The 16,549-nt window shown below is 41.2% G+C and overlaps 1 protein-coding gene across 15 annotated transcripts in view; it reads right to left on the reverse strand.

The window, feature by feature from the left end:
- Positions 1-16,549, reverse strand: part of LOC145342912 (receptor-type tyrosine-protein phosphatase delta) — a 563,551-nt gene that overhangs the window by 163,892 nt on the left and 383,110 nt on the right. For 12 of the 15 annotated variants that reach the window (XM_080188506.1, XM_080188504.1, XM_080188510.1 and 9 more), the window contains 4 exons: positions 10,657-10,790; positions 6,401-6,545; positions 2,875-3,180; positions 1,859-2,052 (listed from right to left, as the gene is read on the reverse strand). In XM_080188506.1, coding sequence (XP_080044632.1) covers positions 1,859-2,052; positions 2,875-3,180; positions 6,401-6,545; positions 10,657-10,790 — 779 coding nt within the window. The remainder of the gene's footprint in view (positions 1-1,858; positions 2,053-2,874; positions 3,181-6,400; positions 6,546-10,656; positions 10,791-16,549) is intronic. The other 3 variants (XM_080188513.1, XM_080188508.1, XM_080188507.1) reach the window with 1 other exon arrangement.

Genomic DNA, 16,549 nt, shown 5'->3' on the forward strand with positions numbered 1-16,549 from the left:
GCAAGGTAAATATATGGGATTGAGGGTATAGGGCCTGGGTGGGGTTGTTGTTGGTGCAGGGTCAATGGGCCAAATGGCCTCCTTCTGCACTGCAGGGATTCTATAAATTCTACTATCTATGCAACAATGGCTGACTGGAAGTGTTACTCAATACAGCTTTCGCAGGTAGGTTAAGTAAAGGCAAAGGAGAATAGGGAGGCAGATGCACTGAGCAGGGCTGAGACAACTGAAGGCTTTATCACCAATAATACGTCAGTAAAGGGAACTGGAAAACAAAGGAGGGGCCATAGAGCAGAGAGAGGCTGCAGGTCCAGTTAGTCTAGGTCTGCAGGTGAGACTTCAAAATCCAATGTGCTGCAGAAAGGGAGCTAATGGGACCTAGCATCAGACAGAATGTGGGGGAAGGACACTTGAGAGAAGCTGGTATCTGCGGAAAGCAGTTCGGAAGGCTGGTACAGTGAGTATTGGGGGAAGTTCAGTTCTGAGATAATGCCTATAAGGATTGGGGCTTTGGTACCAACTTTGCAGAAATAGTAACAGCAGGATCATAGAATCATAGAACCCTACAGTGCAGAAAGAGGCCCTTCGGCCTATCAAGTCTGCACCGAACACAATCCCACCCAGGCCCTACCCCCATATCCCTACATATTATACCCACTAATCCCTTTAACCTCCACTACCCTGGACACTAGGGGGCAATTTCTTAGCATGGCCAATCAACCTAACCCCCACATCTTTGGACTGTGGGAGGAAACCGGAGTACCTGGACAAAACCCATGCAGACACAAGGAGAATGTGCAAACTCCGTGACCCGAGCCGAGAATCAAACCCAGGACCCTGGAGCTGTGAAGCAGCAGTGCTAACCACAGTGCTACCGTGCCGCCCCAACCTGGAACCTGAAACCTAGTTCTGAATATAGGAGTAAGGTTGAGCACCATCTTGAGTCAGCTTCAATGAATCATCAAAGAAGAGATTAGAGCTGGTGGTCAGTGTACAGATTCAGATGCCCTACTCAACCCAAAGCTTAAATGATCAATCATCAACACCTCAGCCCAAAAACCTACCTTTCCTCTGCACATACACCCCAACTCTCTCTTTCCCACTCTGGGATCCTCTGTATGGTGTGCTTCATTAAAAGGCTTCATTTTAAGATTTTTTTTGCCTATGTAACTAACTATTCTAAGCTTTTAAGCTAACTTGACCACATTTTCGACTCAGCTGGGAATTCTGGAATGAGTTTAGAAATTGACCGCATTTTTTCAAAATACAACGTTAGTAGAAATGATGCTAAACAAATTTTCATGGCCACACAGCTGCCAATTATCTATGTAAGCCCATGTAAGCACACTGTGTGCGCCCGGCTTTTTCAATAACACAGATAAACATTCATGTATTGCAGTACCAGCTACCTGTTCAGTTCAGTCCTGTGCAGGGCCTGGCCATGAAGCCAGTCCCCAACTTCTCTCTCTTCGTTTCTGTAGTTTTTAATTTTAAGTTTTATGTAATGAAGAAAATCATTTTTAAAATTAGACCAAGTGCTGCCTACATCTATTCTAAAGGAATGAACAGACTCTACACCCAACCATCTTCCATATTGCTCGAATTTTGGTCTTGTATCTTTTGGTCTTGTATTGCCACATCTTTCAGGATATTGAGGGAGGGTGGGTGCTGGAGGAATAGTGAGTTGCCTCAAATGTGACCGACTTAAAGATAAGCAAGTTCCCTTCATTGAAACAATCCAACTGGTAGAATGAAAAGCAATATTGAACTGATACAAATTTATACTTTTTCTTTACACAATGGAACATGATGAAAGTGTACAGTCACTAAGTCAGTATCAATATTTCAGCCAGCGTACCTGTGCATCTGCCAGCATGACATCTTTCAGCATGGGCTGTCCTCTTGGCTCTCCATGTTCCATCCTCACATAGTGGACTTGGTAGCCGCGAATTTGTCCGTGCTGCTTATTTGGAACGGGTGAGCGCCATGACACTGTAATAGCTGTTGAGTTCAAAGCCTCTACCTCGACTTTGCGAGGAGGACCACTAGGAACTGGAAGAATACCATTTGGTTAAAAAAAGGACTGATGATGACACTATGTCCCTCCCAATCAGCAGCACAAGGACAGACCCACTACTGTTCAAAAGGGATGGAGGAAACCGTGTCCAAAAATGCTTCATAAGTTGAAAAATGCCTGAGCTGCATCTTTCTAAAATACCAAAAAATGTGGAAAAAATGTGAAAAACATGGAGGAAAAGGTACAAATACGAAAAACACAGGATAAAAGGCAGCCAAGGATAATGCTTTGAATGCCAAAGCATCACAAAATGCAAGATTTTTTTATATCTGATTTTAAAAAAATGATTTCAAAAATATATTTGTCGTGGAAAAAAAAATGACAGCCACTATTGGGGTCTCCGACCCAGGACTGTTTGCTTTTCACTGACCAACATCTCATGAAATCCAGCCAAAAATAATGCAAGTATGTTTCTGGGATGTGCTTGTGCACTGAGAAGAAGATTGAATAATTTATGTCATATAAAAGTAATTGAAAGGGATATTATTGGTGGGGGTGGGGGGGGGGTGGTGTGGGGTTAAGTGGTGGGAGCAATATTAAGAACAGTAATCTAATACATAAAGTGGTGAGGGAAGAAAAAAGACACGTCAGACAGGGGAGACTTAAAATACAAGCAATTTTTGCACTGTAATAGGTGTAGAGAGGTTCCAGAGTTGGTGGTTCAAAAAGGAACAGAGAGGGGGAGATTCGGTGGAACGGAGGACCAGACACAACAGTTACAGAAAGGTGCAAAGTGTCGGCAAAGGAAGAGTTGCTCGCCGAGAAAGTTGCTGATTGGTTGTGCTAAGCCAACATACCATCCTCATCAGTGCGAATCAGTATGGGAGAGCTCTCTGGGCCAGGTCCAACATCCGTGTGGGCAGTCATAATGATGCGGTACTCCGTCCACTTCTCCAAATGTTCCAGCAAGTACTGTGTGGCATCTGGCGGAATATCCGAGACCTCATTGCGCGAGCTGGCTTCTCGGTCGCTTGACGTGTATTTGATGGAGTATTTGGTGATGATGCCATTCTGGTTTTCTGCTGGTGGGGGCCGCCAACTTACCAAAATGCTGGTTGAACTTGGGCTCGTGCACTTGATGTCCTGAGGTGGGGCTGATGGCTCTAATTGGTTTGTTTTTGGAAGTTGGGTCAAGTACAGGTGGAAAGGTGAGGGAATCGTGGAAGAAAATTAAAAATAAAATACAAATGGGAGCAGATCCAACAACTTAAAGAAACCAAAAATCATAAAAACAAAACGTGTATTCATAAATCAAATACAACACCTTGGCTTAGAAAAGCAAATTAAAGTAAACTCAAAAATAATTTCTTACATAACGTAAGGCTAGAAAATGGGGTGATAAGGAAAATAAAATGGAGCCTACAAGTAATATTACCTACCTGTGATCATAGCTCTTACATCATGTATATCTCTTTAATTCCTCTAATCCTTTTTTTTATTACCTACCCTTCTTGAACAGCTGCAAACAGTGGGGCGCTTTACCTTCTATATCTGTTTCAAATATTTCTACATTCCAAAGAGAAAGATCTAAGTGAAATGCCAGAGTACCTACCTATCACACACAGAGAGGCCTGTTTACTGTCTGTAAGTGACACCCACCCTGATGGGTATCACATACACCCTGCTTTTCTCCTTAAAGGTCAAGTGACAAATGTTCTGTTAAAAATTGATCATTTTACATCTATTTCCCCATGTTTATATACATATATTTTTAGCAGAAGTGCAGCATCTATTTTTTGAGCAACAGTTCATTTTCAGCTGGTGCAATATATCACAGGAATACATAAAACCATAACAACCACAGGGGAGAGTATTCCATGGCTCCCCTGTCTTACCTTCTCACACAGTCATGGGAAAAACGTATTCCCAAAATGTCACTGCTATTGAACATGACAAAAGCAGCAACTGAATGAGAGCCAAACACCTTTATGTTAATTCCCACCTGCATGCTGCAATGGGTATGTCTGCAGATAGGGCTGAACGGGCAAATTCATATTAATGTGTACCTCAAAGTGCCAGCGGTATATAATTAATCTGGGACTGCAATTAATGTCATTTTGAGCATAATAATGTGCTGGAATTGAAAAGCTGAAAAACAAAATAGAAAGCTGGAAAGAGTCTTCCAACAGAAGTGGGACCCCAGGAGCCTTCTGCTGCTTTTCTCCCCCTGTCATTTTGCAAGCCATAAATTTATTTGTGTGCCTGAGTGTGAATAGGTTTCCTCCATTGAGCTGTGGAAATAGGCTTCTGGTAAAAGTGGTTCATGCTGTGTCACTTAACTGCTCCAGTAAAGCACTGGATGATCAGGGATGGAATTGAGCATTATTGACTATGCACAATGAGGAATGATCAAATCTCCATGGGATACAATAGTCACTGTGCTGCTATGACGATGGGGGAAGCACATCTTTGGAAAACAAGCAGCCAAGATTCCCAGATTGAATAATCGGCTGGGTAGGTATGGTGGGATTTGTTTCCTTACGGGTTCACCACTTCCCCTCCGGCGATTCGGTTGGTGGAATATGTGGCACATATCATCTTCATAGGAAGGTTTCTGAGCAGGGTGTCTCATGTTCACGGGAACCAAGCTCACTCCTTCCCAAAACACAATGAATTCAGAAAGACAGCATATTGCAAAATTTCTGAATTCTCAAATGCTGTCCTGCACACCAAGCAGTTTGAATTATTTATTTCCAAAGCATCTATTTCTCCAGTACTGAAGCCGAGGATGGACAAATAGACCGCTCGGTAAAACCGATAGGAATTTGTATTGGACTTCAGCCTAGGGCTGAGTCCCCTTCCAACCTTTGCCTCCCTTATGGAAGAAGCAACCCGAATTTTCCTGCAGTGCATGGCCCATTTTCTGGACATCTGTGAATATCATGGCAAATGGGAAAGGAGGAATGCTGTGAGCAGCAGTCTCTCACTTGGCCATGGCTGGAGCTCTTCAGACTTACTGATCAAAAGCTTTCTAGCCTATCAGTTTCATTGATGAAGCCCTCCCCGCTGTCCATTCACCTGGCTGAACTGGGGAGTTGCTTACAGCTTAGGAAATATGTCACCTGGATGTGAAAGCTGGAAATGCTTGATTAATCACTAAGTTGCTTATTTGACCATGTGAACAAACGTCTTACCAGGCAGCATGAAGGGGCTTTCCCTGTGCACCTTCAAACCTGCTCTGGGTGAAGCCAGATGTCTGCACCCTGGTCTGATATTTCTTTGGAGATTTAACTCCCAGCATGAACCAAAAATTCACCTTCTCTTGCCTTGGGAAATTCCCCCCAATGTTACCCCTTTCTTTGGCTGTTTTAAAAGATTTAAACAACCATATGTTGTTCAATAGAACTGGCTGATCCTCCACCCATCCCTCCAGCATCAAAGGAATCTGTATATTCTACAGCTTGAATTACATTGATGGTTACATTCCAAGTTTGCCTTAGTGGTGGTGTTATTGCCAATGTAGATCACTGAAATAAATTTTGACCCGAAATACCAATAATGATTAAACGTTATCTCCCCTAGCTGACTTTAAAGGTACAAACAGACGGAGGTTGGATTAAGTCTGCGTTGACATGCAGGCCTTCCATCTATTAATCTATTTAAAAACCAACTCTATTAGAAAACAATCTGTGAAATAGGTATTACAACAGCAGTCAATGCCACTAGAAATAATTTTAAATGTGAAACATAATTACAATTTCATTAAGTAGCGCACAGGATTCAATCTTGTCATTTGACCTTTAGGGCTTTATTGAAAGTAATGACACTTAGAATATAATAGATCATTTTGTAGTTAGTTGACCTTTACAGGTTTTCCCATCTTTCCATGTCCAGTGAAATGCAGATAATTTTTTTTTAAGAAAAGAGAGGAATGTCAAATTCTTATGAAACAAACCGCAGGTCAGGTTATTACTTCTGGTCATTAGAAATGTCACTACCTGGCTTTTAATTAGAACCAGCTTTAAAAAGAAATAGATGGTACATTATACATTGCTATGATCCATATTGTTAAGTCATTTTTGAAGTCGAACATTTGACATCAAAACTGTGTTCAAAGCAACGGGACAAAAAAGGTCAACTAACTATGAAAGTTCCTATTCATCACTCAAAGTGCTTGTTAGTCACTGTAAAGACGAACACGGCGATGAAATCTAAATCTTTTCAATCCTATATTTCTCCTTTTTTCTCTCCTTTTGAAGTCTAGCTGTGGTTTATTGGAATACCACCTGCTTCATGCAGTCAGTCACTAGATATTAGGGACAGACCTCATCAGACTAACAAGCACCCCAACAATCATGAATCTGGCAACGGAAGAAAACCTACTTGTTTCCATGGTTTGAGCTGAAATCTGCGCAGTTGAAGCTCCGAGGCCATGCTCAGAGCGGGCAGCAAGTCGGAAGAAGTACATAGTGTTTGGTTTGAGATCCTCTAAAAGGTATGTTGTCTTTGGCTCAAATGTGACAAGTTGCTGTGGAGGGGAAAAGACAATTACAGAGTTCTTTGAGTGAAATTTGTCGTCAAAGTGGTACAATACAACGTAAAGAGCAAGATTATGGGGGGTGTAAAACTGAGCCAGCGTATCTGCAGCAGACACTCAACAGATACAACCGGCTATCAATAAAATACAGGATTGACAAATACATTCAAAACTAAAGCTCTGGTGATGGACAGCACAACACTTTCCGCATTGAAGCAGACAGTGTTGGTTAGCATCATGCATTGCCAGGACAGCTGCAGGGTAAAACTCACTTTGTTCTAACACAAAAACATGCTTTAATTCCAACATCAGAACAATAATGCCTACTGCAACAGCATCAGTTTATTACTCTGAGCTGCAAAACTAAGTCCAATTCTTTGCTCAGGACATTACATCTCCTTGGAAGTAGGCTGAGAGCATTAAAACTAATTTCTCAAAACATCTTGTGTCATCAGATTGAAGACTTTCATCGTAAGACTGGGTTGGGTTTGTACTCAGATATGACAGAACATCGTTCTCTGATTGGGCTGTTATTTTATTCCTAGGTAGTATGACAAACCACATGCAGCCTAAAGCATACTGAAATATCCACTACTTTTTTAATAAAGTTATGCACGTGATCACTCATCCGGTCCAGTACTGACCTGTCTCTTGTCGTACTGATTTCAATGGGATGATAAATCAGACGTCTTCTACAACGGTTCTGTAAGTTACCCTTCATGGGCAAGTTGGAAAATGATCCCTACATTGTCAAATAATGTTATTCAACAAGTTGATTTAGTTGGAATGTATGATCCTGTCAGATCAAGCACAGTCTACTCCTCCAGAATCAGTGCCCAAACGGGACTAGCAGTGGTTAGGGGCTTCAGCGAACAAATACATTTATCCAGATCATTGTTGTGTGCACGGTAAATAGAGTATGTGTCAGGTACAGTGACACACTGGAGCACCCTTGTTCAGTGTGACAGAGCAGAATGAGACGAGCTTCTTTTTCCAAGTATCACACGCAGTGTGCTAAGAGATGCTGCATGTCTGCTGGCAGGGGAATGTGAACATTTGGGTGTGTGACCCTATCATATATCTCCTTGCTGCCAGCTAACAGCAATGGCCTGTCAGTGGAGTGTTCACTTTGTCCTGTTTTTGTTTCAGTGGCGTACATCCACTAAAATAACCTGTGTTAGCAGAAATTTGATAGAGATAGTGCATACCACTCACTGGGGAACAAAGCCCATTCTGAACCATCTAAAGAATACTGAGCAAAAGGCGTAGTACTCCTGATTGTTTGGATTAATTTTTTCACACATAAGCCTGGATTCTCCAGCCCCACCACTGAGGCATTGTTGTGGGAGGAACAGGAAAATTTGGAGAGCTTTCAACTTTAAACTGTTTTCCAAATTTTCTTGTCCCGCCTGTGATGATGCCTGTTTGTGTCTGGGCTAGAGAATTCCAATCACTATTCCTGGCTTTTTTTTTGCGGGGGGATGTGGGGAATGTTGGGGTTGTTATGATGATATGCACTCAGAGTATTCCCATTTTTCCAGATTTCACTTCCTCATTTTTTTCTGCACAAAAATCCTCATATTGATTGCTGCTGTGTCATACATACAAAACAATACACTTTGAGGACCCCAAGTTGTTAAGATTTCTTTAATCTACTCAGGATGATGTCTCTTGGCCAGATGGCAGCATAAGTTCAGGAGTGAGCTGAACTCCTAATTTGCATTTGGCACCATTATTGGTTGCATTTTTTGAAGTTATTTGTTTACACATTAGAAGTAACCTCAACAATGCATATCAAGGAATCTACGTTACATCATTCGCTTGCGTTCTAGGAGGTACCATTGAGCAGTGACAATCTTATCATCTGAATGGAATTCAAGGTTCTTCCTCGATAGGGAACTTGAAAAGAGGCTTGACTGAATGTCATAAATTAGTTGACTACACGCATGTCCAGAGAAGGCTGCAAGCTGAATACAACGCTTCTGAACATTTAATCATTCTGTGTTTGGTAGTGAATGTGGCGACATGGCCCAAGAGTAGAAAACAGCATGAAGGCACCTAGCAATCCAGGAGTAAAGTGTCAGCAAAGGCTGGCAGAAAGATGAGAAGGTTGAGGAAGGAGAGTTATTCAGTTTGGAACTATAAAATCACATAACTGGTACACCAAAGGTTCAGATGAGCTCACTCCCTGTCCTCTGTTTGCTTGAAGTATGCATTGCAGACTGTCACTTGGTGTGACAGGAATGGACCTTGGTGAGTTGCTGCAGTGCATTGTGTATGTAATACATACTGCTGCAACTGTGCATTGATGATGGTGGTGGTGGAATTTTTTTTATTCGTTCATGGGACATGGGCATTGCTGGCTGGCCAGCATTTATTGCCCATCCCTAGGTGCCTTTGGAAGGCAGTTGAGAATTAACCACATTGATATGGCTCGGGAGTCACACGCAGGCCAGACCAGGTAAGGACAGCAGATTTCCTTCCCTAAAGAACATCAGTGAATTAAATGGCTTTTTCCGGCCATCGACAATGGCATCATCGTCATCTGTAGATTTTTAATTCCAGTTCATTTTTACTGAATTTAAATTCCATTGTCTGCCAGGGCGGAATTCGAACCTAGCTCCCCAGAACATTGGCCGAGTCTCTGGATTAATAGTCTCACAATAATACCACCAGGCCATCACTTCCCCCATGAATATTTAGGTGGTGGATGGAGTGTCTTTGTCCTGTGTGGTGTTGATCTCGAGCGTGCCAGGTAATCAAGGGCTAACCTTGTTTTACTCTTTGTGCCTGCCAATCCCCAATACCTTGCAATATAAGCAGGTAGCTATCTTGTTAGGGTCTGACTTGAAAAAGCGGCAGATGTAATGCTGTGCATTCTGGTGGAAGGACATCTACAGATACCAGAAAGCATAAGGCTCGCACATGGTAATAGTCAGCTGTAGTAGAAACTTGGCTTCACGTCCATGCAGGCATGCTGTAATACTGACCCATGGGCATGGTTCCCATAGAATTGCATCAGGGCCACTGACTTTGTAACAATCTCATGCACCATCACCTCCCTAACGTCAGATAATGGCTGTATGCTGAGCTGCTCTGTCACTTGCCTGCAGGCTCACGCTTACACCTTGGATTTTCTTTTCCTTCACTTATGTTGGTCTCTTCTTATTCCCCTAAAGCCTGAAAATGGGCTAAGATGCCTTCTGAGATTTTCCAAAGTTTCAAGGATTTTTTGTTGTCACCTCTTTAAAGTGACTTATAGGCAGTTTTCAGACTCCCATCATGAGCGTGCTCACTTGATTTGTTCAAATCCACACTTGACATTGTGACAATGAGCTGGTGACAAATTATGCTCAAGAGGAGGGCACTGATGTGGACATAAGAAAACACCCTCCCACAATTAAGATCAGGAAAAAAGCATATAATATGCATACACTTAAATCAGAAACTAACAGAATTAAGCTTAAACTAACAGATTTATACATCCAGAGATTTGTAGTCTCCCTGAATCTGCAGTTGGTGGGTGGAATATAAAAATTATTTTTATTTTATTCATTCGTGGGACATGGGCATCGCTGGCTGGCCAGTGTTTGCTGCCAATCCCTAGTTGCCCTTGAGAAGTTGGTGGTAAGCTGCTTTCTTGAAACACTGCAGTACTGACTGGCACAAATGCGTGGCTTGCTAGGCCATTTCAGAGGCAGTTGAGAGAGAGCTACATCTGGAGCCACACGTGGGCCAGACCAGGTAAGGACGGCAGATTTCCTTCTGTCAAGGACATTACTGAATGAAATGGATTTTTCCGACAATTGACAATGGTTTCACGGTCATCAACAGATTCTTAATTCCAGATTTTTTTTATTGAATTCAAATTCCACCATTTGCCATGGCAAGATTTGAACTCGGGTCCCCAGAAAATTAGCTGAGTTTCTGGATTAATAGTCTGGCAATAATACCACCAGGCCAGTGCACTCCCCCGCGCTCACCCCAGCCCCGTAATGGTGCCAAGAAAAAAATTAATAGCTGGAAGAAACGACTTGGATTAAGTATAGGGACAGGATCCTCATTTTCAGCAGTTTAATTCAGACACGAGATTTCACCGTACCTCTTTGCCATACTCTCTCTCCCTGTAGTACAACTCATATCTGATAATGGTGTCCTGACGTGGGGGTGTCCACGACAGCATAATGCTTGTGTCTGATTTCGGTTCAGCTTTGAAGTTATTTGGCTGGCTCGGAACTTGAGAAGGAAAAGGGGGGAGAGAAAAGAAGTTTAATGAATAATACAGTTCACCTCTGCCGGAAGAATGCCAACTCTACTGGAATACTTATCATTCCTATCTGTAAACAAAAACCAGAGTCCTTAAAGTACAATAATCATCAAGCACTTAGCGATGCACTTTTTATTTTTAATCTGTCTGTGGTTAATTGAAAAACTAATTTCCCCAGCTGAAAATAAGACGGAGTATAGCTAGGAAATTAGGTGGCATGAGATAACCGGGTCAAGGTTTGCAGACTTATAATAAACTTTAAATAAAATTATAATATAAATGCTTATTTAGTCCACATTTTGAAGTCGTACATTGTGTCCTTAATTTAACATAATATTGAGTAATTACTTTGAGTAATTTGGGAGATAGAGTGGTTGGAGTTTAGGAGATTCTTGGCAGTACATGGGTTGAGATAAAAGTGAGACAAAAATAAAACATCAGGTTCTGTAAACAAGAAGTCCAAAGAAGTGCAGGTTAGGATTATCAGGTTTGGCCATGCCAAATTGCCCATTAGTGTTCAAAGATATGCAGTTTAGGTGGATTAGCTGTGCCGGGGCGGCATGATGGCATACTGGTTAGCACTGCTGCCTCACAGCCCCAGGGACCCGGGTTCAATTCTGGCCTCGGGTGACTGTCTGTGTGGAGTTTGCACATTCTCTCCATGTCTGTGTGGTTTTCATCCAGGTACTCCGGTTTCCTCCCACAGTCCAAAGATGTGCAGGTTAGTTGTACAGGCCATGCTAAATTTCCCCTTCGCATTAAAGGATTGGAAGGGTAAATACATGGGGTTGCAGGGATAGGCCCTGAGTCGGGTTGTGGTTAGTGCAGACTCGATGGGCTGAATGGCCGCCGTCTACACTGTAGGAATTCTAGGATTCTATGATTAATGTTTGTGGCTGTGATAGGATGGGGGTGAGGGGATGGCCTTGGGTAAGATGCTCTTTCACAGAGTTGTTGCAGACTTGACGGGCCAAATTGCCTCCTCCTGAACTGTAGGGATTCCATGGTACTGTGGAAAGGTGTACAGTATAAATTCTTGCTGTTAACACTGATGTCTGCTGATCTCGTATGGGGTACAAACAGGTTTATATTTTGCCTGTAGATTACAACATGGCACAATTTTCAGGGAATATAAAAAGGTAATCCTTTGATGTTGAAGATTTATCAAGTGCAAAAGAGGATTTACTGTTTAGTAGAATATGTATTGTAATTATTATTATAGTTTTACGGCTGTTTTGTTTTTAGAGGAAGCAATAGATTTTCATGCTAACGGTGATTAGTGTCAGAGCTGAGATTAGAATGAATTTGTACATTTTACAATCCCTGTCAACATAAAGAACTGCCAGGTCAGGGTGAAGCTATTTCTACCTTTTTTTTTAACAAGCTGCTTAACAGCAACCTATGGTGACGTGCCCATTTCATATAACAATCACCCTTGTGGCCTCTGTCAGATAATACCAATTTAGTGCCAAAGTATGAGCTGTTTCTGTAATATAAATTCATATCATTTAGGATTAGTTTGAGTCCTAGTTCACTGACAATGGCTTATAGCTGGCAGATGGAGGAAACTTTCATCTCATCTGCCCTTGTTTAAAACACCGGCCCCAGAGGCAAAAAGACGTTATCCCTCACTGTGCCACCCACTATCTAATTCTTTTACAAATTATGAATTACAAACTACTAGTGCTACCAGTTTTGGAAAAGATGACACCCACCAGTCACTAATTAATTCTTCTGTTGCCAAGAATATAAAATGTTTCAATTATTTTTATTGTGAATTTGTCTTACTGGGCCTCAGGAAAGAATTTAATGAATCCATGACTAAAGCTTGCAACGACATAATCTGCTGCATATAAAACTGCTGGATATAAAACTATCTTGCCATACTGTATATTACACCACTCGTGTAATCTTGCATGTTGCACACAAAGATTGAATTTATTCTTCAAATGAAGTACAGTTAGAGAATGCAGGGTTAATTTGATGAAGGCTTGCAGAAGAAGTTCAGTGAGCATTTCAGAGACATTTATGAAGTCCTTGTATTTAGATATGAGTTTATACTTTTATATTTGAACAGCAAAACGTGCCAATTTGGGAAAAGAGACATTTGAAGAGTTGGGAAATACTAAGCTGAGGCACTTCAGCACTCCCAGTGATAGGAAAGCATAATTAGAGTGTGACAAGTTTACAACGGTAATTTTGATGACTTAGAAATTAAAATGGAAAATGTTGATGGGAAGAGTGCATGTTTATATAAGACTTTTTACATATTTACATAAATATTAATGCACATTGGGTAAGAGTAAGCTAAAGCAACAGCAGACCCAAATTTCTAACATTGTCAGCAGCCTATGAAAGTGATAAGTACAAACTCTAGTTCTAAGTTCCAACAAATGTAGAGCTTGAAAGTCAGAATGGGCATTTACAGACCAAAGGAGCATTTACAAACTGTTTGCAAATATATTCTCAGACTGTAACTAAACAAACATATAGGGACCAATTATTCAAGAAGGCATCAAATGACTATTTCAGTTCAACAGTTTCACTGAAAAGCAGCAAAAAATGTCAAAGCACCTGATGACAATCTACAAAAGTGTTCAGGTCACGAGAGGCAGAGATAAGGTGTCAATGAAATCATATGCAAAATGTCTGCTGTTTCCACTTCTTCCCCCCATTCCCTGAATAAGCAGCATCATTTGGGATATATCGCCCCATGAATTTCGGAATTATTTCACTGGGTTTCAATTCCATAGTTGGATTCAGACAGGAACTGTATTCATTTCTTTACAGTTACATCTTTGTGTTGAAGTTGTTAAGGTTGAAAAATATGAAAGCGCAGGACTCAAAAAGGCTCTGTGATCCATCTGGTTGGTCCTAAAAATGAATACTTTAGAATCATCCCCTCCAGCAAACATTTATCCAGTTGCCTCTCATCCTTTTTCCTGCTCTTGGGCAAAAACAGACAGCTATTACTAACACCAGCTTGCTAGTTTCTTTCGTGTAATTTACCTTCTCTCATCATTCAGTTTGTTTGGTAGATGCCTTCATATCTTGTCTCATATTTTATTGTTTTTCAAAATTTTTACCATCAACAGTAAAAATGCAGATACACGGTTATCTTAGGCAATGTTAAAACATGGAATAATAAATATGGTAATACAAACAAGGCAATGTGAAACTTTCTGGCTGTTCTTGCTGATGGGAAGTTCAAGTCCTGCCAACGGCATAGCCCTGCTGTAAGGTTAAGGCAGTGCCGGTGCATTCAACAGGAGACCCCCATTGTCAATAGGAGGACCAGAAGATCCTGCCATCTTGGTCAATTAAGATTCCAGAGATTAAGGTGTCCTCGCAAACTGTGCTGTACAGTCAGAATAAAGGTCAACACTCATTGGGCAGTTTTCCAAGTATGTAGCCAGGAAATTTATTAGACTCCAATGCATACTGTACAATCATGGGCAAGACCGCTGAAATATTTTGACTTATACTAGTGGCAGATAACATTTCTGGTACACTTGGAAAATTATCCCTGTTGCACTTATTCAAAAGCACAAAAAAGGAACTTTCAAACTGTCCACGTGAACATGATTGAGATGAGGAGAGGAGTGAGGTTAATCTAAATCACCTTGACAATTCTTAGCATCCTCCACCCCACTCACATTCCCACCAGGTTTTGTGTTGTCAGCAGCCCGCTTGAGAAAAAAATTATTCTCCTCATTACTGTCTTTCATAACAATCTCTTGTTTTTAAACAGTGATCACAAGTTTTAGATTCTCCCACAATAGGAAACATCCTCTCCACATCCACCCTGTCAAGTTCCCTCAGGGCTGTATGCTTCAATCGTGTCATCTCTTAATCTTCCAAACTCTAGCAGATGCAGGCTTCGCCTGTCCATCCTTTCCTTACCCATTTCTGGTGTTAATCGCATCATCTTTTTCTGAACTGCTGCAAAAGCATTTATATCCTTACTTAAACAGGGGACCAAAACTGTACAGTACTTCAGATGTGGTCTCATTAATGCCTTGTAAAACTTAAGTGTAACCTCCCTACTTGTATATTCAATTCCCTTTGCAATAATAGCTTTCCTAATTACTTGCTGCACTTGCACACTCAGCTTTTTCAATTCATGCACTAGATCACCAGATCTCTTTGGATCTCAGAGCTCTGCGATCTTTCACTAATTAGATAATGTGCTTCTTTTTTATTCTCCCTGCCAAAATTTCACATTTCTCCACATTTTACTCCCTTTCCCAGATTTTTTTCCCACTCACTTAACCTATCTACATCCCCTTGCAGTTTCGTTATCTCCTCTTCACAACCTGCTTTCCTACTTTTCCTTGTGCCATCAGCAAATTTAGCAACCACATCTTTGGTCCTCTCATCCAAATCATTTACATAAACAAGTTGAGGTCCCAGCTCTGATCCCTGTGGCACACCACTTGTTACATCTTGCCAACCAAAAAGTGATCCACTTATGCCGACTCTCTGTTTCCTGTTAGCTAGCTACCTTCTATCCATACCAACATGTTACTCCCTACACCATGAGCTTCTATTTTCTGCAATAATCTTGAACGCAGCAACTTATCAAATATCTTCTGGAATTCTAAGTACAGCACATCCACTGGTTCTCCTCTATCCACAGCATATCAGCACTTCTTCAAAGAACTCCAATATGTTGGTTAAACATGTTTTCCCTTTAACAAAAACATGTTGACAGCCTGATTACCTTGAAATTTCTAATTACCATGGTATAGCTTATTTTATAACAGCATCTAAGATTTTCCCAATGACAAGTGTTAAAGTTTTCTGATTTCTGTCTCCACTTTATGAATAAATGGTTATCACTCAGCCAGATGACACCTTAGATTTCTATTTTCCACAGATAAACACAACTCAAATAAACAACTTTCTCACAGCTCATAGATTGGCACTTTTGCCACGTCTGAGGAGTTATTAACTTCTTTTGATCATGTGATGGACAAAAGAAAAATTGCAGATTGCACTGATTCTTCCTGGAAGAGTGTAAAGGTTGGGGATTGAGAACAATCATCTATCTCTCCCAGAAAGTCAAAGTTTATTTATTTGTGTCATAAGTAAGCTTACATTAACACTGCAATGAAATTACTGTGAAAATCCCCTAGCCGCCACACTCCAGTGCCTGGTCGGGTACACAGAGAGAATTTAGCACGGCCACTGCACCTAACCAACACGTCTTTCGGACTGTGAATTCTATGATTCTGTTCTATGACCGTGGGAGGAAACCAGAGCACCCAGAGGAAACCCATGCTGATATGGGGAGAATGCGCAAACTCCACACAGACACTGACCCAAGCCAGGAACTGAACCCACTGTGAGGCAGCAGTGCTAACCACTGTGCCACCATACTGCCCATTAGGAGTATGTCATCAAACATCTGTAGTACTTGTGTGAAATTACAACCAGCCTGCACTATTACATTGTCATGGTTTAGACATGATGAAAGATGGAAATGATTGTGAATCCTCTACACTTCAGCATGTAAGAGAAATATCAATCCTTTACACTCTGATTCAAGAGCAACAATGGAAAGGGTGGGACTGCTTTCAAACCAAGAGTTCATGAATTAAGGGGAGAAAACAAAGCGGAATAACATAGTAAATACTTTGTTTTTCTCTCGTTTTCTTCTCTAAACTCAGGAACTGATTAAAATAAAAGGGGGAAACTTACTTCAATCAGGATAAGTAAAGGGTTA

The sequence above is a fragment of the Carcharhinus amblyrhynchos genome, chromosome 5, assembly GCF_965287045.1.
Source record: "Carcharhinus amblyrhynchos chromosome 5, sCarAmb.v2.hapA, whole genome shotgun sequence".
Classification (NCBI taxonomy): Eukaryota; Metazoa; Chordata; class Chondrichthyes; order Carcharhiniformes; family Carcharhinidae; genus Carcharhinus; species Carcharhinus amblyrhynchos.